General features: G+C 36.3%; 1 protein-coding gene across 1 annotated transcript in view; it reads left to right on the top strand.

Annotated features, from left to right (window-relative positions):
* LOC306860725 (ephrin type-B receptor 2-like) overlaps positions 1–23,949 on the top strand; it is a gene marked incomplete at both ends in the record, with an annotated part of 65,281 nt that overhangs the window by 7,933 nt on the left and 33,399 nt on the right. The window contains 2 exons of the mRNA XM_079402567.1: positions 7,857–7,921; positions 8,223–8,907. Of these exons, the coding sequence (XP_079258693.1) occupies positions 7,857–7,921; positions 8,223–8,907 (750 nt within the window). The remainder of the gene's footprint in view (positions 1–7,856; positions 7,922–8,222; positions 8,908–23,949) is intronic.

Here is a 23,949-nt window from a genome sequence, read left to right as displayed (position 1 = left end):
CAAAACCACAGAAGGACAGAGACGGACTCATCTCGAATGACACATTGACCTGCACTGTTTGTCACAATCGCATCGTTGCAGCTGGGATAAAAATCAGTAATGCAAAATATGCTTCAATGGCCTATACATTTTCCCATTGCCAGGTGTGGTTAATTTTGTCCTCTGAATGTGACTGGTTTGTCTGCTTCAGGGCGCTTTTTCAGCTCTTGGCCCACATTGCCATAGAGATGAGAGTTGTAAATTGGGAAAGCAGGGGATTAGTGTTGGGTCTGTAAACTGTGAGCAGGCTGTTCCACTGACCCACTGCTCATTCAGCGCCATCACATTTGGCTCCTGTCTGCAAATGTTAGACAGTCACATAGCAGAGATATGCAGGGGTTTATATGCAAAACATCCCCCTGACGTCTGCTCAGAATCCTGACATAAGAGTGAGACTAATCTCCTGTTGGACTGCAGCGAATGCTTTACTGCCACTGTACCACAGACATGTTTAATCGATAGCTTTTGTAGCTCAGTAAATCACAAATCTGTATCCAACAAAGGATTTATGAGGAAAATGCTTGTTTTTTTTTTTAAAGGGACAGTTCACACCCCCCCCCCCCCCCCCCCCCCCATATTACTATTTTGTCATTGTTTATGCACATTATGTCATTCCAAATGATTTTCTCTCTGGTGTGCAACACAGATGTCAAAAAGTCAAAATGTGTTTTCTTTGTCCATAAAATTAAAGTCACTGGTGTCAAATGTTGTTTTGGTCCCCATATAAGCAATTTGAAAGTTCCTAAAAAAAAACAGTGTTGTTATTGTTTCAGTAACTGAAACTACTGAAATTAATTAAATATAAATAATAAAATATAAAAAAGTAGTGCTTTCAAACGATTAACTGCGATTAATTGCATCCAAAATAGAAGTTTTTATTTACAAAATGTGTGTACTGTGTATATTTATTATGTATATATAATATAAATATAAACATTTTCTTATATATAAGAATTTTTATATTTGTATAGTAAATATATATTTATATATAATATCAGTTATTAATATAGATATACATGTAAAGTTTCAAAATATACACTGTATGAGTAATTATTTATATATACATATACACAGTAGTACACACACATATATTATGTAAACAAAAACTTAATTAATCGTTTGACAGCACTAATAAAAAGTAATTAAAAAAGCAAAATAGAACAAATATTAGATTTAAAAACTCTGAATTGTTGCATTATCAACTAATTCAAATATATAAGTAGTAAAATTTTTAAAATTGAAAATGAAAATAAAAATGAATAACATTAAGCTATATATATATATGAAATCACAAAAGCACATACGCAAACAATATTAGTAAAACAAATTTAAATAAAAACTGAAAATGTAAAGAATAAAAAAAAAATGCTATAATAACAGAAAATATTCCTTTATATTCCACAGAAGATACCACATGAGGTACCATGAGTGTATGATGACGTCAGTGTGTTTATTTTTGGCTGAACTGTCACTTTAAGTTTACGTGAAACTACAAAACCATTTCCTTCTTTCTATATGTCTGACTTGTCATCAGTTGCAGACTGGTGCTATTGTTCTTTTGAAGATGGATTGTGAATTTACACACTCAGACACACTGCCGCAGTCCCTGTGGTCTAGTGAATGTTTTAGCATCCCACCCACAGGTTGACTGACAGATCTGGAGCACAGAGGATCAATGCACTCTGTCCTGTTTTTGGATGCGGAATTCTGAGCATGTCCTCACATTAGTTCACACGTTCATGTGTCATAGCTGCTCACTGTTGGACATAGAAGCTATTGGTCAGTTTAGAATAACTATTACAATCAGCGCTGTTTGAATCCATGTACTGGAGACATGCTGTTTCAGTTGCATAATCATGTTTACGGTTACATTTTTTCCCTTTTTACATTACAGCAACAACACTCAAGCCATGTACATGAACTAGATGAGTTTGGTCAGATGTTCTTGGTTTAATGAGATACCATCTGTGCAAAGTATTCACAATATCACATTTATTTGATTAGTGATCAAACTAGAAGTGTATTCATTTCATTTATTTCCAGGATAAGATTAGCTTTTGAATCCCAGATTATCAGACTTTTGGATCCTAATGTATGTCAGTAACATAAGCAGTATATAATATGGAATGTAGGAATGTAAGACTGTAAGGATCTGCATAGTTTGTCAGGGTTTATGTGTCGTGTATGATCAAAGCTTGATTTAATTAACTCCACATTAATTTTTCAGTATGTTTCAAGGGCAATGTTTGTGCTTCTTCCATCTGAATAAAACAGACAAGAAGACCAGCATTGGAGATCAGGACAATAAAAAGCATTATGAAATGAGAATGTACTCTATATCAAGGCTCTAGTATAAGAATAAGAAAAGAAGTTTAAGAATATTTCTGCCTGTATGAGGGGAAAAGATTGAAATGTTCTGTTGATTGTGTTAATAACGTAACCAAAATAAATTACAGTTGATTCTTCTTTACATATGGACCTCATATGTGACCCTGGACCACAAAGCCATTCGTAAAGTTGCATGGGTATATTTGAAGCAATAGCCAACAATATTCAAAAACTTTGACTGGTTTTGTGGTCCAGGGTGACATATTACAAACAGTAACAAATTGTGTTTTTGTTGTATTAGAATATCATGATTCATGGATAAATTCAGATTCACCGCATTTGTTAAAGGGGCCTCATTCATGAAACACGAACAGAACGAATTTTTGTGTAAATCGTTTGTAAAGCCGTTCTGACGTTAACATTCGAATTCATGAAAATGTTCGTATTTTCAATATTTTAGTTGGTAGACTTGGTACGAAAGAAATCTACACTTGCTCCCTAACACGTGTAAATGGTGCGTAAAACGTTCTGTGTTCATTTTGGCAAACTGATGACACTGAATTTGATGCACTGCCGTTATAATATTTTACAAGTTCGTTTGCTCCGATTTTTGTAGCTGAGACTTGATAAACTGTTTAGCTTTGGGTAAAGGGTAAAACGCAGCGCTTGTCACTTTTTACCCAGCCGTCCAATCAATGGAGGAGGGGCGGGACAAATACTACACCGACCAATCATCCTAACGTTACTTATACAACAACTGAACAACAATAGAGAAGTTAATATTGCTGGTTACTGCATTTTTAAATTCCGTAATATTCTTCAAAATGAGGTAATAGTAGTAATACGTTACTCTCGTTGATATTTCAAATCAGCAACCAAAGCGTCTCAGCTGGAAAAACGCTGTGCCATCAAAGTATTTTCAAGTGCCAGCAGCTGGTCGTTTTAAGAAGAGCACCTGACATTTTGTTTTTTTAGGTCGCTAAAAGAAAAGTAGACCAGAATATTCCACTGCGTTTCTGGACAGGCGATTTGCGTAGCTGTAATTCACAGGTGGGGATTATGCTGAGCGTGCACGAGCGCCCTATTTATGAATGATTGGAATTCATTAACATACACGTGCTTGACTATTAAATTCGATTTGCACGAAGCGTTTGTGATTTCGGAGGAGAGTTTTCGGGAAGGTCCGTTTTACGTGCAAATTACTCAGAATTTACTCATATTTACAAATGTTTCATGAATGAGGCCCAATGTGTTTATTTAGACTTTAGGAAATACACTGATATCAACATCTATCTTAAATATAGTCTACATCACATTCAGTTCCTTGTTTATTTTAAAATGGAGATGAACAAAAAATGATTCTTGATTCAGTGAGAGATTTGTTTGATTCATTGGAAATTTTCTCAGGCAGAATCCACTCATTTCAGTAAGAAATGCATCAGGTTCAAGTTTGTCATGCGAATTCGTCATGTTGACCAACAGAAAGCTGTTTGGTTTGAAATTATTTCTGTGTGAATGATGCTTCATGCCTAATTTTTTCGGCTGCGAAAATTTGCCAAAATTTCACAAATGCGATTCCACCTTAGCTTGCCAAAACTGTTTTGTTCAACAGAAAGTTGTTTGGTTTGAAAATGACTTCTGTGTGAGTGCTGCTTTATCCATCACGACTTTATTGGACCGTGGACTTTTTTGCCACCATAAATTGCCAAAATGACAATAATGGTTGCAGCTTAACTGTGAATCTTTGTGAATCCTTTTGACTTGAACTGGTATGTAAAAGTCATTTGTTATTGAATCAGACATCATAGCTCATTCTTTGTTTGCCGTTACATAGCAGAAAACTTTGGTGCATAATATAACCAGATTATATTTTTCACGAAACCACATACTGATGCAACATCAAAGCCTTCCTGTCTAGTTTGTTTTTTATTATTAGGCTATTTTTTTAATTATTATTTCCAAGTCTCTTTTAGTTTTTTAGTTTTTTTGTTGCAATCTGAAGCCCTGCATATAATTAAGCTCTAGATGCATCTCATCCAGGTCTTTTTATACAATCTCATATGTCCCGTAGCATGGAAAGGAGCAGTGTGGCCATAAAAAAACTCAAGTAGATTCTCAAGAGCACCATCACAAGAGCAAATTTGACTTCAAGTATTCAGCTTCTCAGCCACAAAGTGCAGTTTACTGAGCCAGTTTAGATTTGTTACCAATAGTGTTTACCAGTTTCTCCACTTAAAGTTTCACTGTTGATATTTTCTCACTCGTAGTCACGTCTAGAGGGAGGATTCTATGTTTATCATATTAGTGCATTTGACAGAAAAATCAACATTCCTTAATCTTCCCTTCTTGCTATGATGTTGTGCCATTATGTATGGGTATTTTGAGATTTATTCATCTGCATTTAAATGCCATGCTAAAATTAACTACACGTAGCATAGAAAAACATGATGTCCCAACGAGAGTGATTTGGTATGAGGATGATGAGGTTCTGTGGATTTGGGGTGTGTGCTTGTGTTCACTGCATTGGCACGGCTCAGCATGTGCAAACTGGGCAATGAAATGAATAAATAAAAAATGTGGAACTGAAAGTTGTGCCTTGGCACGCTGACCTAAAATCCAGTGAAGACTCGCCATGTTTCCCGTGGGATTAATCCAGTGTGGCATACAGAGCGTAGCACAGCCTGTAAGGATTATATGTACTGGACTTGGGCTCCCGCTGCCCTACTTTTTCATTAAAATTTAGAGAGAGAGAGGGAGAGAGAGATTGCATGAATGCCTGGACAGATGGAGTGGGGGTTTGATTAAACAGTGCACCAAGTACTGGGAAATGCTACAACTTTCTCTTTCAACGCACAGACAGTTGTAAATGTACTGGTTTTCATTATATTGTTGCATGGATGTTTTATTTGAATGCATGAGGCTGTATTAGTAATTGTTTTGTGCTTTTTTGTTTGACCCGTGGGCTTATAAAGTCTAAGAGGATTGTTTGTTTCCTCTTGTATTTTCCTCCCGGCCTCATCATATTCTCACATTCACAGCACTAAATACACAGCAATGGTGCTGTTCCTGAGAGAAATATCTTTGGTTGCCCCTGAGCTGCAGAAGCTGCTGAAATATAAATGAGACACTTAATGGCTGAGGCTGAATCGAGCCGGTGTTTACAGGGATCCCAGGATTGTGTGTCACGGGGCTTCTGGCTTCGATCTCAGGAAGTCCTGTTGCCACTTGCCAAATCCCAATTCATAAATGTCACGGGGAGTCTGTGTGTCACACTGGATGTGTTTATGGTGCCTTGACTGAGGCCCATATGCCCTGGCAGGACCCCATATGTGATCATCCCTCAAGACATGAAAAATGCTCAGTCACGTTTCTTATATACATGAAAATAAACCGCTATACACTGTACTACAGCTTTGGACAGATGGTAGTACTCCATTTTTTCTAAATATTTGGGAAAAAAAGTTTCCCGTCTCCATTCTGAATGTTTCACGCTATTGGCTTATGGGATTTTCAAATTAAGACCATATAAAAATCCAAATTTGGGAGGTTTTGTGACTTTGAGGCTGTCTATAAGTGTGCTCCTTAACACTGAAAAAAAAAAATTGGCAGACATAACTACAGATTTAAAGTTTCTGTGAAAACAGACCAGAAAAACTGAAGAATCATCCTGTACTGCATCGATTTTGTCCTTCAGGAATGAGAATGTCCCACAACCTGCCTCCGTCCCACCACCTGCTTCCAACTAGCATATAGTATGTATTTATTTATAGTATGTCATATTTACGTGGCGGGATTTTATTATTACGATTATTAAACAAATACCAGACACCCTTAGCATCTCAGTCACAGTCCAGAATTTTCATTCATCAAGTGCTAAATCTGATTAAAAATCACAGTCATTGGCAAGTGCCTATGTGAAACAGTGTTATACGCCAGTTGGGCATTTACTTTTTATGAATTTTAACAAATCATTGTCGTGAAAACCCATTATGGCTTATCAAATTACACAGGATATGATGTCTGATGTCTGTGTTATGATGTATAAATATCTGATTCGCTGCAAGTTACATAGCTCAGTGTGGCACAGTGTTCTTTTTCACACAAGCAGCTCATGGTCAGCAACAAGCAACTCAGTTCAGAGTAAATGCCGTTCAACATGAACTCTGTCTCTGCAAGTGCTGTGAGTTTGGAACGCATATAATGTGCATATGAAAACGCAACACACATCAACCATCTTTCCAAATTAGTTTTTTTTGTAAATCCATTATAGGGATAGTTCACCCAAAATGAAAAATAGCCCATGAATTACTTGCCCTCAAGCAGTCTTAGGTGTTTATGACTTTCTTCTTGAAGACGAATCCAATCAGTTATATTTTAAAACATCCTGGCCTGCCCATGCTTTATAATGGCAGTGGGCGGGTGTTATTTTTTGACTACGCCCACATCCTACGTCATCTGCCTGGAACAGTGTTATCTTGTGACTATGCGTATGACACAGTTCACATTTTTAAATATAACTGATTGTATTTGTCTTAAAAAATAAAGTCATATACACCTAGGATGGCTTGAGTGTGAGTAAATCATGGGGTAATTAAATTTTTTGGGAGAACTGTCATTTTAAATCTTTGGGATAAAATGCATCAACATTGAGAAAAATTTGCTTTTCAAGAAATTTTTATTTTTTTATTATTTTTCCATTAATATTGGGAATTATATTGGTGGATATTGGATATTTAATTGTGTATTTTCATTTCCCTGATTTTTATGTTTAGACTAAGATAAAAAGATAAAGTTAATCTTTAAAAAACTCTCATAATTAAATAACACTTAAATATAATCTTCTGCCAATTTTAAAATTAATATTAGATTAGATTTAATACTGTAGTGTACAATATGATGTTAAGATGCCTGAATTCACTTGCTTTGTGGTTTCAGACAGACTTTTAATATCAATGCATTCCTAATTTGTTCATTTGTATTTTGCTTCCTTAGGCCAGCTTCAAAGTAACAAATCTTTTGCACTAAAAACCTCTCTAGAGTCTCATTATGTTGATTTTGGCTGTATGCAGAAACCAGTTGTACCTGGCTAAATAATTGAAAACGTCATATCGGAGTCATGTTTCTGAACTATTTTGTCCAATTTGCCATATTGAATAGAAAGGCACCCTCTGGTATCCGGGGCAATTACGAACTAGATGTGAAGGGAAGCAGATGTTAGAACATGGTGTGATCTATCATGTGTGATGGATAACACTTCCAATCTAGTAATGGCCATTTGTAACATTTGATTAACAATATAGTGAGCTATTACCGCTGTGAAATGGGTAACTGTTATTCTGTATCTTGGTGTGAGTCATCCTTCATTTAACATTCAGAAAAGCTATCCATTATGCATCATAATTACTGTTAAGAGACTTGAAGAAAAATGACCTCACAAATGCTCAAACGCATTTTAAACTTACAGGTTTTTGACATGCATTTCTTTTCAGATGTGTTGATGGACTCCACGACGGCAACGGCAGAGCTGGGCTGGACGATATATCCATCACTGGGGGTGAGCCTCATTTAAATAATTTAGATCAGAACTAGCATAAATGAATAATTCAGCACACAAATTCAGCGTGACTCATGTGGTGCAGAAATAGAATTTGAATGAATTCCAAATTAGATTATTCTTAATGCAATCCATGCCGTTTGTCTCATTTCTGCACATTTTTACCTTAGATGTAATAATGTGTCTGTAATGGTGCGAAACCACAAATGAATGTTCCATAAATATGCAAATAGCATGAAAAACATGCTTTTACTATTAAAAGCCCACATTGCTCATGTTAATATCTGTGCTTCGGTCCCAGTGGGAAGAGGTGAGTGGCTACGACGAGAAGATGAACACCATCCGCACCTACCAGGTGTGCAACGTCTTCAACGCCAATCAGAACAACTGGGTGCGCACCAAATACATCCAGCGGCGAGGAGCCCAACGGATCCACGTGGAGATGAAGTTCTCCGTGCGTGACTGCAGCAGCATCCCAAACGTCACCGGCTCTTGCAAGGAGACTTTTAATCTGTACTACTTTGAGTCTGACAAGGACGTAGCCTCCAAGGTGTATCCCGCCTGGATGGAGAACCCTTGGATCAAGGTGGACACCATTGCGGCCGATGAGAGTTTCTCCCAGGTGGACTTGGGTGGCCGTGTGATGAAGATCAACACGGAAGTACGCAGCTTTGGGCCGGTGTCCCGTAAAGGCTTCTACTTGGCCTTTCAGGATTATGGAGCATGCATGTCGCTCATCGCTGTAAAGGTTTTCTATCGCAAATGCCCCCGAGTTATTCGGAATGGGGCCATCTTTGAGGAGACCTTATCAGGTGCGGAGAGCACCTCTCTGGTGTCTGCCCGGGGCAGTTGTGTACCTAATGGAGAGGAAGTGGATGTTCCCATTAAACTGTACTGCAATGGAGATGGGGAATGGCTGGTACCTATCGGACGCTGTGTGTGTAAGGCCGGGTATGAATCTGTGGCCAACGGGACTGTGTGTAGAGGTGAGTTTTGTTTCTTATTCAATGCTGCTTACTGAGTATTTGAAAACTGTCTTATTTGTTCGCCCTAATGATATTCCAAACCCATATTCTGTTATTTTTTAGTTGTTTTTTTTAAAGATCAACAGGCTGTCAAACTCCAAAATGGACAAAAAGTATCATGAAAGTTCTTCATATACTCATGCACTGTATACCGTGTCTTCTGGAGTTTTATGATTTCTGGTAGACCGCAATAGAGCAAATATGGCCCCTATGATTCATTTTGGATGTCAATCACATCAGAATTCATTGTGACTACCTGTGCCATAGGCGTTCTATTTGAGAGCTGCGGTTAAAGATCAAAAGTGTATAAAGACAATGTATGTAAAGTTTGTATCGTGTGGCTTCAGGGGCAGATTGCACAATAGTCTTCTGAAAGAAATAGTAAATTAAATTCTAATAAATTCATAAGAATGTCACCAAAATTAAAAAAAAAAAATCTTAATGACAGAAAATATTGTTATAGGGTAAACGTACCTATTAGGCTCACGTACCCATTAAGCACACTTCCATTTTTGAGATGAGATTATAAAAAGAAAAAATTATTTATTATCCTACTTGATGTCTTCACCAATTGATGTGTTTGTTACTTTATACCTCCTATAATTTCAAGTCAATCAGATCATTGCACGCTGAGATATGGCTCTCCATATGTTCACACTGTCTGGCGGCCATTTTGAAAGCTGTCTAAAAACTTTCACCAAAATAGGAGCACCTTAAATGTGTGTTTCTTAAGTCTTTATTTTGGGTAAGTTTCACTACTTATAGTAAAATTAAGAGATTAATGTTCAGACTTTTGCATATTATAACCTGGAACATGGAACTGGGAAATAATTACATTAGATTAGCAGCACAGCACAGATGCTACAGAACACGGTTAGCTGACTAGCTGTATAAGATTGTGTGCTACGCTAATATTTTACTTCACAGGCTTTACTGGCTTGTACTTTTACATCCATAATATTATAAATTGACAGTTTATTGCTGGTCTGTCCTTTTACAGTGCTGTAATATTTAAAGATTTCATATTATTTTAAGGTGAGCTTAAAGGGTACACGACTATGAAAATCACACAGCTTCAGTGTGACATCAATAAGAAAAAGTATAATTTCATAGATATTGTTAATAATAGTTGTTCATATTAAAATATGTATGAACTTAACACATGACCTAGACTATTTATTTAGCAAAATCCTGTCATTTTAATAAATACTACATAAAATGTATTAAAAATAGTTGCTGCTCCCATTAAGCTCAGTGTGCTCTCTTTAAGCTCTTCCACATTGAACGTCTATGTAAATACTTTATAAACAGACTTTAAATATTAACTGATGGTTTCACTTTAAGTTAAGTTAATCGATTTGCTATGGATTCTGTCAAATCAAATCTGCAGACTGGCTCTGATCTTTGCCAACTAGCATCAACTTCGGGGCAAAAATAATGTAGTGTATTCCAGCCTTAAGAGACTATAGATATTTAAGAGACTATAGATAGGTTGACATCCATTTAAAAAGAGGTTTCATAATGAGGCTAGTTTCTGTATTCATCCCCATAAATGAAATGTTTTATTTGATTTTTGAATGTGTTACTTAGCTGAACGTGGACTAGTCTAGATGTTGATATGTGCTTAGATGACACTTCATTATGAATATATAACCGATCGACTTGAATGTTTTTCTGCTCTGTTTTTTTGTGATTGACTTTGTACCTTCAAAAAAAGTATATTTTTACAATTATTCTTTAAAAATTTTCCTTAAAATAAGCAAGAATTTTTGATAAAATATTATGTGAGCTTAATGGGAACAGGGATGTGCTTAAAGGGTAAACAAATGTACCCATTAAGCACAGCCAGACTTTTTGAATTTAATGATGTATTTCTTAACTGAAATGCTTTTGTCATTTAAAATAAAATAAACTATTTTTGTGTGAGAGATTAATATTTTATTTTAGCATAACTTTTTGTACTGAAACCAATATCTTGTGCACTAAAAATTTAGATTTTGGTGAGCTTAATAGGTACGTTTACCCTAATTCTGATTAACTGAAGAATGGAAGTTCAACACTTGGTTTTGCATTTTTTTTTTTTTCAGGAGTTCTTATTAAAACTAAAAGGGATAGTTATATATTCCTAACTTAAGTTATGCTAATTCATTCTTGCCAGAAAATTAAAGAGTTGATTCGGTTAGTAGTTTTGTTAATCCATCTCAGAAGATTTGAAATATTGAGTCATATAGACTTTATAGTGCTTTATAGTACTTTTTGGGGCTAGACAGCAGCACATGATCTTTAAAAGCTTTTTTTGTGTCTAATGAAGATCGTATCAAAATGAGTGTCTGAAACCACATTCAAGCGAGTAATTAATAATTGAATATCAATTAAATTTTTGGATGAGCTTCTTTAAAGTCTGCCAATCTCATCCTTGTCTGGTCTGGTCTTAATGACACACTAAAAAGTGAAATTGTTGTAGTTACTTAGGGAGCAATTTCCAGCAGATCTGACCCTACGAAAGGACGTTTGTAGGTGTAACTGGATGTTGTCAGATTGATTTAGACGTTACTACATGAAGCACATTTTTAGGTTGCCTGACAAAACATTTTTTTACAGTGCCGGATGCCAGCAATGATAAATAAATAATGAATAGCCTCAGCTTCAGCCTCAGATTTCTGCACAATGAAAAAGAGACACATCGCCAAATTAAGAAATGCCTGCATGCAGATTTACAGTCAGACTTAATGTCCTTCCTGAATGCACACACATGTACGTTATAGAGTCTTACTATTGAGAGCTGCCCTGCAGGTACAAAACATTCACTGGCCTTATCCTTATGAAAGCCAGTTGAAAGACATCGGGCCATTGTGACCTCCAATCTGCGTCTGTCCGTGTGCAGCGGTTTTCTTGCAGTGTTATTTCAAATGAAATATGCACACGTGCATGCACACAAGCACTGACCCTTAAAACTGTTTTTATAACATGAGATTTTTCCGTTATTCTTGCATTACTCGACAAGGAAGTAGCTTTCTGTGTCTGAGAACAAGGGAGGCGTAATGAATAGAAATCCTCCAGTCAGTTGTAACGCTGCATTGATAGGTTGGAATGAATAGAGGGATTTGGGTAGAAAAAGTTTTTTTTTTTTTTTTTTTTTCACCCTCGCTCAGCACTCGGCAGATATGATTACATTCGAGGAGAGCAGGGCGGCAATGAGGGAACGATTTTGGCAGGGTTCTCCTGGGTACTGTTGACAGAATCTAAATTACTAATATCCCCCCATCTGGAGCAGTTGATGGATGGAAATCGGCAATATCCTGGGCGAGCACAAGGCAGACCGTCTCTTTTATTTCCCCTGGTGTTAATCCTCCTCGCTGCCACCACTTTAATGACACTCCTAATTGACTAATTTGGAGTGCGCAGGAGGAGCTGGGTGGACGCTTTGACGCTGCTCTCCCTGGCGAGTCCATTCAGAAATCAAGCACAACTAATGAATCCCCCTGTGGTTGTTAACCAAGGGCTGCATGTAGACAAATGGATTTATGAGTTCCATTTTCTGTCTCTAAAGGAAATATGCAGTAGCAGTACTCATTAAAGCCAAGTAGAGACATAATGGTCTAATTGATAGCGAGCTTGACGTGTAATTCTCTTATACTGTAATGTTACCGGAACAATGGCACAGCACTGCATGCTTCAGGTCAATGCAACTTCAAAAGCCCTACATGAGTGGTTTCATCTCAAGGCTGTGTTTTTTTTTTTTTTTAAGCCTTCCAGTGCTCAACAATAAGGATTTTGTCTGCTGGCTTAGTTGGACTCAGGCTAGTTTTGTACTTGCCTTGCCAATATTTTTAATGACAGTTTAATATTTATAATGTTTTTTTTTTTAATTGGACTTTGTTTTATTTCTAAATAAATATTTTTTTTATAAAATTTGCTGAACAATAAGGATTTTTAATTCAATATTTTATTATTTTTTTGTTATTGCATTCATTAAATTTGCTATATTTTTTCCAAAAAATTAGAAAATAAATTTGCAATAATATAGTTGTTTTTGTTTGTTTTCTTTTGCCATGTATCTAATACTGGCCCCAATATATAAAATGTCTTGTATCTAATGCTGGCTAATGCTCAAATTTTTTATGCTAAAATGATTTTTATTTTATTTTAATGTGTCCATTAAATTAACACATTTTATTTAAATAAATTAAATAAATTTGTATGAAATATAATTTAAATTTTTTTTTTATAAAAAATTATTATTTTTACATCATTTTAGTACAATCTTGTTGAATGTATTCATTTATTATTTTTTTTATATATGTCAAAATATCTATTAATTTAAATAAAGTTTTCTTAAACTACAAAAAGCAACAGCTTTCAATAGTTTATTAGGTTTTCAAGCAGAATAGCTTTATAAATTATAAATTATTCTGACCCAAAACTCTCTCTCACTGGCCCTGGGCCATCGGGCCGTTCTTATTGCTGAGCCCTGTCAAATATTTAGCCTATTGAAACATGACTAACCGTCCTTATGAAAGGACGTACGGGAACAGCTTGTGAAATAGCATTTATATGTGTCTTGTGCCAGGAACGCCTCTACTCTCCATAGCCAAGATCTGAAACTCACCCACACCTCAAGTAATTATAGTGGTAGCACTAATTCAGTTAATCCAGCTGACATTCTGACCCTCTCTGTTCTTCTCTGGAGATCTTCTTCAGTCCTCTTGCCATCATTCAGATGTGGTTTGTGCTGGATATTATTGACTGGCCTTCTAGATTGCATTTCATAAGTAATTACATAGACCTTAAAGTACAGTCTCTGCTTGTTTTAATGTTTAATGATTATAAATAGCGAAATTCAGCCGGACGGTGTTGGCCACAGATGAATTAACTCTATTGTATAGAGCTGGACTGTGGCCAATCCCTCAAGCCAAGCCCGCCTGGGTCTCCAAACAAGATGAATGTCGGCTGATTTTGCTTATATTGTGTTATGGCCAATCAATACGTTCCTCATACGGACAGCTGCAATGTGCATTTGTTTTAGTATGTTGACCTTTCAATTAGAAGTAATGGTTTTGTTATCTTGTTATCTTTGAATATGATATTTTAGTATCTAGGGAGTACCTTAGGCCTAAACCTCAGTTTTTGATTTGTTAGAGTAAGCTCAAAGCTAAAAGCTTATTGTAAATCAAGGCTGTGTATTCTTAACTATGTAAATGCAATGTATCTGAAGTGTGACATTTGCTAAATCCAGTAATAAGTGTCCACTGGAATGTTTCATCTGTCTTTTAATCTTTCATGGTCACTGTTGAGGGCCACTCAGTGACCTTTGTGCAATGCTGCCGCTGTTTAAAAGCTCTAGTTTGATGTATTTACGCTGGATAATGTGTTCAGATGGGCACTATAGATCATAATGTACCAACACTCTCTGTTTTCAGCACGTTGGGGTCACAATGTCTGTCTGTTCCTCAACATAGATTTTTTGACTAATTGTGGTCTTTGTGAGTATTCTGACTTGGACACAAATGAGCTAGTTCTTTCTAATCAATTAAAAACATACTGGGGAGCATGTTTAAGTGAGTGGGCCTACATAAAACCAGGTGGGCAAGGTATAGCATATGAAAAACGGCATGTCAAATTGGCAACAGAAAATACAGCACAAAGATTCAATGCACAATACTTCTAAAGCATTGATTTAACATTCAACACACAATAAACACACAATTTCTCAAGAGCAATTTTTGAAGGGGACACAAATAATACAGCCAAAATTGTACTTGTAAGGATAGATATGTGTACATTAGGGATGCGCGGTATACCGATACTGGAAAAATACTTCCCAAATTGTAGCGCAACCGGTAAATGTGACAACAGAACAACGCGATGGATCAAACAGATGAAACTCAGCGCACCCAAAATTAATAAATAAAGAGAACAGTTGAAGTGAAATATGGCATTACTTTGGATAAAAAACAGATGACAAAGGTGAAGGAACTGGCCTTACTGCACCTGTATGCAAGCGTTGCTATAGGCCTAAATCATGTTGCCACAGCAACACATCAAATCTTTTTAAGCATTTGTCGCTTGCTCATCCTGATCTTTTCAAAGAATTAAGAGATTGACAGGTGAGCGCATCATTCATAAATTCAGATTTGATTTGACCTTTTATTTACATCTGATCAACGCACATTCAGATGTAATACAGTAAGCGCAAATGTGCATGTGAGACACGCTAGAATCAATGAAGTTTTGGTCACGTAATGCATGCACTTGCATTTCATACAATCAAATTTTAATTGGATATGAATTGAGCAAGAGTTTTGCTATTAATTTTAGTATCAATGTTAAGAAGGGCATGTTTCTGACGCGCTGCCGACCGCTAATATGAAGCAAGTGAGTCTGAAATCTGAAAACAATCTGAGAGAGAGAAATAATAACATGATTTTGAATATTACTTTGACTGTTAGAATAACGCTTTACAATAAAGCAACATTTGTTGCATCAATTGCGCAACTTCAGTGCTATTTTTTTTTCTTCAAAATGAAACCTATGTTTCCGGTAGGTTTTTTTTTTAGGAGGCATTTAGTTTGCACTGTGTTTGCACTGAAAAGATAAGATTTGAATATATTTATAATGCAGTTAGCCTATATTTTTTTTTCTCCAACATCAAAATGTAACCTATGTTCCCTTTAGGTTTTTTGTTACCGTTTGATACAAAGGTATTAACATATGAATCTGTTTTTATTATTATTATTAATAATATATATTTTTTAATTCACTTATCTTTTGAGGCTGGTTATTTGTCACCTATGGTATCGATTTAGTATCGATACCGAGGTACTACATTCTGGTATCGTACCGAAGCCAGAATTATGGTATTGAGCCATCCCTAGTGTACATAGCATGGAGACCGTGTTTAAATATGAGTTCGGTTCATATGGTTCACCACGTGGTCATATTATAATTATTATTTTGCGCCCTCCATAGTATTTTAGGTTTCATCTGTCTCTTTAGATATTCAACCGCATTAAGCCCACTGATCTGCCAATTAACATCATATTGAGCAAAACCCAACACATCGGTAGGTCTACAATATTAGCCTAATATATCAGTTCACACACAGGCTTATCGCCGTGTTAGTTGTAGTGGGTGACAAGCTATAACCTTATCACTCATAGAAAATACATTGGATATCATCATTTTTTTGACATGACTAATTTATTAATGATCCAGCATAATCTGTATTTAAAGAGAGATAATCATTTCACCTGATATTTAAAGAGAATAAAATAGCCTTGACAGCCTAAATTACTTACACATAACTACTGAGGAACTTTGCTCTCTCCCCCCGGACTTGTGTGTGTGTGTATCGGTAAAGGAGGAAAGCAGGCAGTGGACCAAACCACTGTGAGGCAAAGGAAGGGGGAATCAAAACATTTCTGAATTTAAAACACTATAGGGTATTGTAAATACAAATTTTAGGGGGGTGGACAACCCTCAGATGGGGGGGTCCTGTCCTCCTCGTCCCCCCCGGGATTTACGCCTATGCCCGCAGGTGGTGTGATTTCATTTGCGGTCCTGATTCAGTGCTAAGACTTAAGTTTAATTTGGGATATCCAATACTTTGTAAAGACGGATTAAGGTTTGTTTCACTATTTTCAAATTCAACACCATTTTCATACGCGTGCATTTTACTATTATGTCCTCACATTGTAAACATAGTTGTGGGTGGGTGGGACTAACTGAAACTGATGAATCATCATTTTGACAAGCTTATGCACCTATAGGAAGATAAAGAAACGGTCCGTAATTGACCATGACGACTCACGTTAAATATATTTTAAAGTGAATATATAACGTTATAGTGAAACAATATTGTTGTTATTGTTTAATATCATTCATTTGGAAAACTTCTCATTGGGTGGGCCACAGCTGAAAGTGGGTGGGCCATTGCCCACCTGTGGCTTCGCTACTGCTGGGGAGCAGTGTTGGCTCTCATGTGACAGTTCTGGGTAAAGAATCAGGTTCTTTGTAGAAAATCAGCAGTGTACATCGAGTAATCTTTATTTGAGCAATGATCGGCATTACTGGTGTGATCTGATTCATTAGGAAGCCTGTCAAACATTGCCTGATTACTGGACTAAGTTAGGGTTGTGCCGATAGACAATATTGTGTATCGACGATTGTCAGAGATATTGCCTGTGGCTAGTAATACTATCAGGCTAGTAAAACCATCTAATTAATATAAGGGCTTATTTGTTCCATCATTTCTTTTAACATGTTTTTACAGTGTTGTGCGTTATAACCACTCACCCATGATTCCATTGACTTTCTGAATGCAATGACCAATCAGAGGCCTTCAAATTAGTCATCGATGAAACACCTGAGTTTTGTTGTTGAGTGCACCTTGGTGACTGAATTTATGCTCTCTTGCGAATTCTTTCATCATAAACAACAAAGTGCAAATGTACGTGCAAAGTATAAGAGATAGCTTCACTGATTATAATGGGAGCGTTTTTTAAAGTTCATAAACTGGTCTATGCTACATTTGAAGTCAGTGATGATATTCTTTGATAATATAAATATTCTGTAGCTGCTGTTTGAATATGAGGAAATGTAAGCATTATAATTAGTAACTTACACTTTTTATATTAAATTGTTAAATATAAATAAATTCATATTAAAAATAATTTATATTTAGTTAATAAATTAAACTAACGTTGTTTCTTTTAGCCTTACTCTGGAGTTGGTTCAATCTCTGGCTATGAAACTAGATTATTAAATAAATTAGCACAATAATATTGTGTATCAGTGATCTCACAGGGTGATGATAGGATGAAATTACTTTGTAGCCAAGGCCGGACTTACCATTGGGCTTGAGTGGGCTCGAGCCCATGGGCCCCGCCCAATAGGGGGCCCAGCCCGCCCGCCCGCCCGCTTCCGTTAATTTGATTTGTTTATTTTTCAATTAAGGTTCGTTTATTGGTCTGGCATTGGCGATAACGATGCGTTGGCTTTACGCTGATTGGTTATTGGTGATAACGAAGCGTTGGCTTTACACTGTTGTACCTATAGCGGCCGGCCGCATTAATCAGTATAATGGCGGACAAGCGGTATCGGAGCGGCGCGCTTAAAAGAAAACTAAAAAATTAAAGACAGCGACGTGAAAAGGAACCACTCAGTAAACTGAAAACGATTACTGGATTTTTCACACCTGTGACACCACAGCCTGATGTACCTGTGGTAGCTGAGAGATGTGGGTGAGTCTGCAACACCTGAGGCTCACTTGTCAGGACGAGAAAAATTCTCATCTGGTGTGTTTTTATGGAGCGATTTTTTTGTGCCAATATTCATCAAACAAATCCAGTGTTTTGCAAATAAACAATCTGCTTTGCAAAGAAAAACTCGACTTTCAAACAAACGCAAAGTGATTTTCAAATACAAAACTCTTTGAGAGAAAATGCAGAGGTATGGACAAATATATGTATTGTGTGTTACAACTGTGAGACTCATTTGCCTTTTTATGAGGAAACTTGGCTTGATTTTCTCACAAATGCATGCAGGCTGATTTTCTCACATGTGCAATTGAGCAACTTTCTTTTCCAAAAACAGCAGATGGCGCTGTTGGTCAATTTACGCTAGTCTCCCAAGACCTGAAACACCTCTTTACCTTTTCAGACCAATATGAGTGGGAACAGGTGAGTTTCTGTCTTACTAGATCTATAATTAACCATTTAGATGTTTTCACAAAGCGACCCTACTACAGTGTCAGTGAAATTCACAACAAGTCTGTAAAGTTGTTAACATGATTGATTAGTTCAAAAATCAGAGGTGACCTGGATAAACATTTAACTAGGCTGTCTTTCCCTATAAAAACTGATCCATTCTCCATACCTCTTATCCTCTGTTGGATCGCGGGATATAGAATATACAGATATATTGATACAATTGTTCAACATTTAAAACAATGCAGGGGTATAACAATATATCGTGTCACAATATATTGTAATACTAAAATGCAAATGTATAGTGGATAGAGACAATATTGTGTACCAAAAATGAAAGCATTTTGAATTTTTTTTACGTTAGGTCAAGTAAGATTTATTGTCTTTCTTCTACAGTATATATGTTGAAACACAGCCTACAGTGGAGAAATGTTGTAGGCTACCTCTGCAGTAAAAGTTTAAACCAGTATAAAACTACACATAGACAACCTACTGAAAGGAGTAGGCTAATCTAATTATACAAATAGGCTACTATAATCAAACTAGTTTAAGTTCAGGTGAGCTTTATTGTGATTCAGCTATGTAAATGTACCAAAATATAATCTAAACATTAATATCCCTTATGAAAATTAGCCATGGTTTTACTAAATAAATACCATGGTATTTGTAGTTAAGCTGCCTATATTGAAATGGTAACCTGCAAAAAAAACATGGTTACCACACTTTTTACAATAGTAAAAACAACTTTAATTTTCATAAGGGATATCATAGTATATCATATTTATGTTTATATATAGTATAGTAATATACATGCCTTGTACAACATTTAAAACTAAAAGCGGCCTGTAAGGAGATATTTCGTATTTCAACCAATATACCAGCAGATTTTAGTCTGACAATAGCCTGTTTGGAAAAATGGCCGAGCAACATTTTAACTCATGAATTTAAGAATAAAAGGCTACCGTCAGGAATTATATAAGTGGCTCTTTAAAATGCAAACGTTGGTCATCTGAGTCACTCCTAGAAGAGTCCTCGCTGTCCAGAGTGTGTCTTCACCCGTGTAGCACGCTGTTTATTAAACCACTGTTTAGTATTATATCAGCGTGATCCTATCACTTGATCCTTCTCCCCAATTGACAGGACAAGAGTGACACCAGAAGATAAATATTTATCATTTTGCTAAGCTAAAAAATACGTAATTATTTTAGACAAATGAGTTGCATCATTTAAAAAAAACTGTTTTAGATATTGCACTAAATGTGATTTTTTGTTTTCATTTTTTTATCAATAATTAATGACCTCTTGGGTGATATTACTATATCTGATACTAAATTAAATTGTCTAAGCTTTCATTTTTGGTACACCATATTGTTGCTATCTATTATACATTTGCATCGTTTTGAATGTTGTACAATTGTATCAATATATATATCAATATATATGTGTATATTCTATATCCCGCGATCCAACAGAGGATAAGAGGTATGGAGAATGGATCAGTTTTTATAGGGAAAGACAGCCTAGTTAAATGTTTATCCAGGTCACCTCTGATTTTTGAACTAATCAATCATGTTAACAACTTTACAGACTTGTTGTGAATTTCACTGACACTGTAGTAGGGTCGCTTTGTGAAAACATCTAAATGGTTAATTATAGATCTAGTAAGACAGAAACTCACCTGTTCCCACTCATATTGGTCTGAAAAGGTAAAGAGGTGTTTCAGGTCTTGGGAGACTAGCGTAAATTGACCAACAGCGCCATCTGCTGTTTTTGGAAAAGAAAGTTGCTCAATTGCACATGTGAGAAAATCAGCCTGCATGCATTTGTGAGAAAATCAAGCCAAGTTTCCTCATAAAAAGGCAAATGAGTCTCACAGTTGTAACACACAATACATATATTTGTCCATACCTCTGCATTTTCTCTCAAAGAGTTTTGTATTTGAAAATCACTTTGCGTTTGTTTGAAAGTCGAGTTTTTCTTTGCAAAGCAGATTGTTTATTTGCAAAACACTGGATTTGTTTGAATATTGGCACAAAAATCGCACCATAAGTAGGGGCCCGAAAATGACTCAAGCCCAGGGGCCCCCACGATGCTAAGTCCTGCCCTGTTTGTAGCATATCGCCAAACACTAGACTAAGTTATCTTTCGCATCTGATACTGTCAAAAACACAAAAGGTTTACATATAAACACAGTTGGTTATGTCTAATGTTAAAGTAAACCGCTAAGAACATGCAGCAAACAGCTAACATTAAATTAATCTGAATTTGTCCGCTGCTTTTGATACGGTTAACAACCATATCCTCCTGTCAACCCTATTGGCAATGGGCATCTCAGGAACTGCACTTCAGGGGTTTGAGTCTTACCTCACTGATAGGTCCTTCAAGGTATCTTGGAGAGGTGAGGTATCCAAGTCGCAACATCTAACAACTGGGGTGCCTCATGGCTGTTCTTGGACCACTTCTCTTCTGTCTACATGGCATCACTAAGTTCTGTCATTCAGAAACATGGCTTTTCATATCACTGCTATGCTGATGACACTCAACTCTACCTCTCATTCCATCCTGATGATCCGACGATAGCTGCTCGCATCTCAGCTTGGCTAACAGACATTTCTTGCTGGATGAAGGACCATCACCTTCAACTCAACCTTGCCAAGACAGAACTGCTTGTGGTTCCATCAAACCCATCATTTCATCACAATTTCACCATCCAGTTAGGCACATCAACCATAACTCCTTCAAAAACATCTAGAAACCTTGGAGTTATGATTGATGATCAGCTGACTTTCTCAGACCGCATTGTTAAAACTGCCCTGTCCTGCAGATTTGCTTTATTCAACATTAAGAAGATCAGACCCTTTCTTTCGGAACATGCTTCACAACTCCTTGTTTAAGATCTTATTCTGTCCAGGCTAGACTATTGCAATGCTCTCTTGGCAGATCTTCCAACCAGTTCTATCAAACCTTTACAATTAATCCAGAATACGGCAGCAAGATTAATTTTGAATGATCCAAAAAGAATGCATGTCACACCTCTTGTTTATCAATTTGTACTGGCTACCAACAGCTGCTCGCATAAAATTCAAAGCATTAATGTTTGCCTACAAAACCATCTCTGGCTCTGCACCCCTTTATCTGTTTTCTTTTTATTTATTATATAATAAAAAAAAAAACTTGCTGTGTGTACTGCGTTAAGATAACTGAGACTTGTTATAGCACTTGCACATCATTGCTCTTTTGTTGATTAGTTAGTTGCCAAGGCAACATTTCTAATTTGCATTTAAACAAATTTTTTCATCTAATATTTTTGTTTTATTTTCAATTATTTTCATCAAAAAATATATTTAAATGTTTTAGCAAGACTGAATCGAAATAAGGATATCATTATGGATACTCAGCCCTGTATGTAGATAACTTGGGCTTCTTCAATGTCATCACATTGGAAACGGTTCTAGAAAATCAGGCTTATGACACATTCACAGTGGCACAGGGTATTGCACATGTCTGGATGTAATTTATATATGGCAGTGAGAATGCAATTTGGATGTGAGGTCTGGAAAGTCCCAAGATGAACCATGTTATTCAGCATGGCAGTATAGAAGGGTGCTGGAGCTTGTCTCCTGAACTGACTTTATCAGGTACAGCTCTCTAATCCAATCTCAGCAGCACGTTGCTGCAGGGAGGTCGTCTGCTACCTTATTTGTTCCTGTGACACAGGATGTATTTCAATTTGTTTCACCGCAGCACTGGACGTAAAGAGACTGCAGTTGAGCTAAAAGGAAACCAAATCAGATTGGTATTTGTCCAAGCAGAGGAAAACCACATGCATACAAGATCTGCATATTTTATTTGTACACTGACAGATGCTATGGATGTTTTTTGCCTGCCCTTGGGTTGCTGGGTTATGTTACAGTCCCTTGATATTAAATCAAAAGCTTTAGCCTCAAAAAATATATCTCATAATTCTGAAGAAGGGTAAGTGGTCATGCAAGGCGAGGCCATTAATCCACAGCTTTTGTTTTCTGTCATGTACAGTTGTGGATTATTGAGGATTTGTTTGGATTGATTCCTCATTCTGTATCTCACAAAACATGGATATTACTGAGTTCACTGACAATTTCTTCACTGACATTTTTGTTTAGCTACGAATGCAGATGATGATAATAGGATGTTTTTATTGTGTGGTGAGATATTTTCATGCCATTTTGGCTTGCTATGATAGACACTGCAGCTGCTGAGATGCAGAAGTTTCACTAGCAACTGAGTTGTAACTAGAGTTGGATGAATAGTTATTCAAATTATGATGATTGCTATTGATTTTTCTACTAGGCTATGGAATTATTTTTGTGTCAATAAAAATGAACATAACTTTATAAAAACAAACGTAACTTTTCCAGAAACGATCAAAAATGTGCCATTACAAAAGAAGAAAAACACAATGAAAATGAAAACAATTAACTCAGTCGCACAAATGAAACATGCTCTTCAAATAGGCTTAATTCTTTATTAATGATATTCATAATTCGTTTTCACAAATCGTGGATTCTGAATGCGTTGCTACAGATTTCGCTTACGCTTCGCAAATTTTCGTTTGCTGTTTTGGCACAAACCTCTCGTGGGGGCGGGCTTAACAACGATCCACTCTGATTGGCTAGTGAGCTTTTGATGGACAGCTGCTCTCTGACCTGTATAAAAATATTCCTAACATGTTATCTACTGACATGTACTACATGTTCAAATAAAGTTTTGGCCATTTTTGAAAATAAAATTTCAGCCTTAAAATATATATATATTTCAATAAAAGGATGTCAGAATGATTAAAAAAATAATAATTATCTGCTCCATAAACAGTTCTACATAAGCTCATGTGCATTCTAAAAATCTCAACACTTCTGATAACAAGGTAGCCTATTTTCCATCAACCGGTTAAGATGTACAACAAAAATTCTGATTTTTGCATTGGTCTGAACAAAAATATGGCTGACTGAATGAATTTGTAAATCCACAATTTGACAGCAGATGGCGCCTATGAACTGCAGAACAGAGCTGTTTCCACGGTAACCTCTGTCAACAGTGCTGTGCTGCTCTAAACACTGCTTTATTAGGCATTACATGGAGGGAAGATGGAAAGCAAATGCCATCGAAACTGTTCTGAAGACAGTCAGTTTCCTATTACGCATTCATACAAATAATTAAATCATACATTCTTTCATACACGCATGCATTCTTTCCCTCAGTGCCACACAAAACGAAACTACTCTGCGTGTTGCGTCTGCGTGAGACTTATTATAATAAT

Source organism: Barbus barbus, assembly GCF_936440315.1.
Source record: "Barbus barbus genome assembly, chromosome: 41".
Lineage (NCBI taxonomy): Eukaryota > Metazoa > Chordata > Actinopteri > Cypriniformes > Cyprinidae > Barbus > Barbus barbus.
Note: the sequence above shows the minus strand (reverse complement) of the source record. Positions and strands in the feature narration are given on the sequence as shown.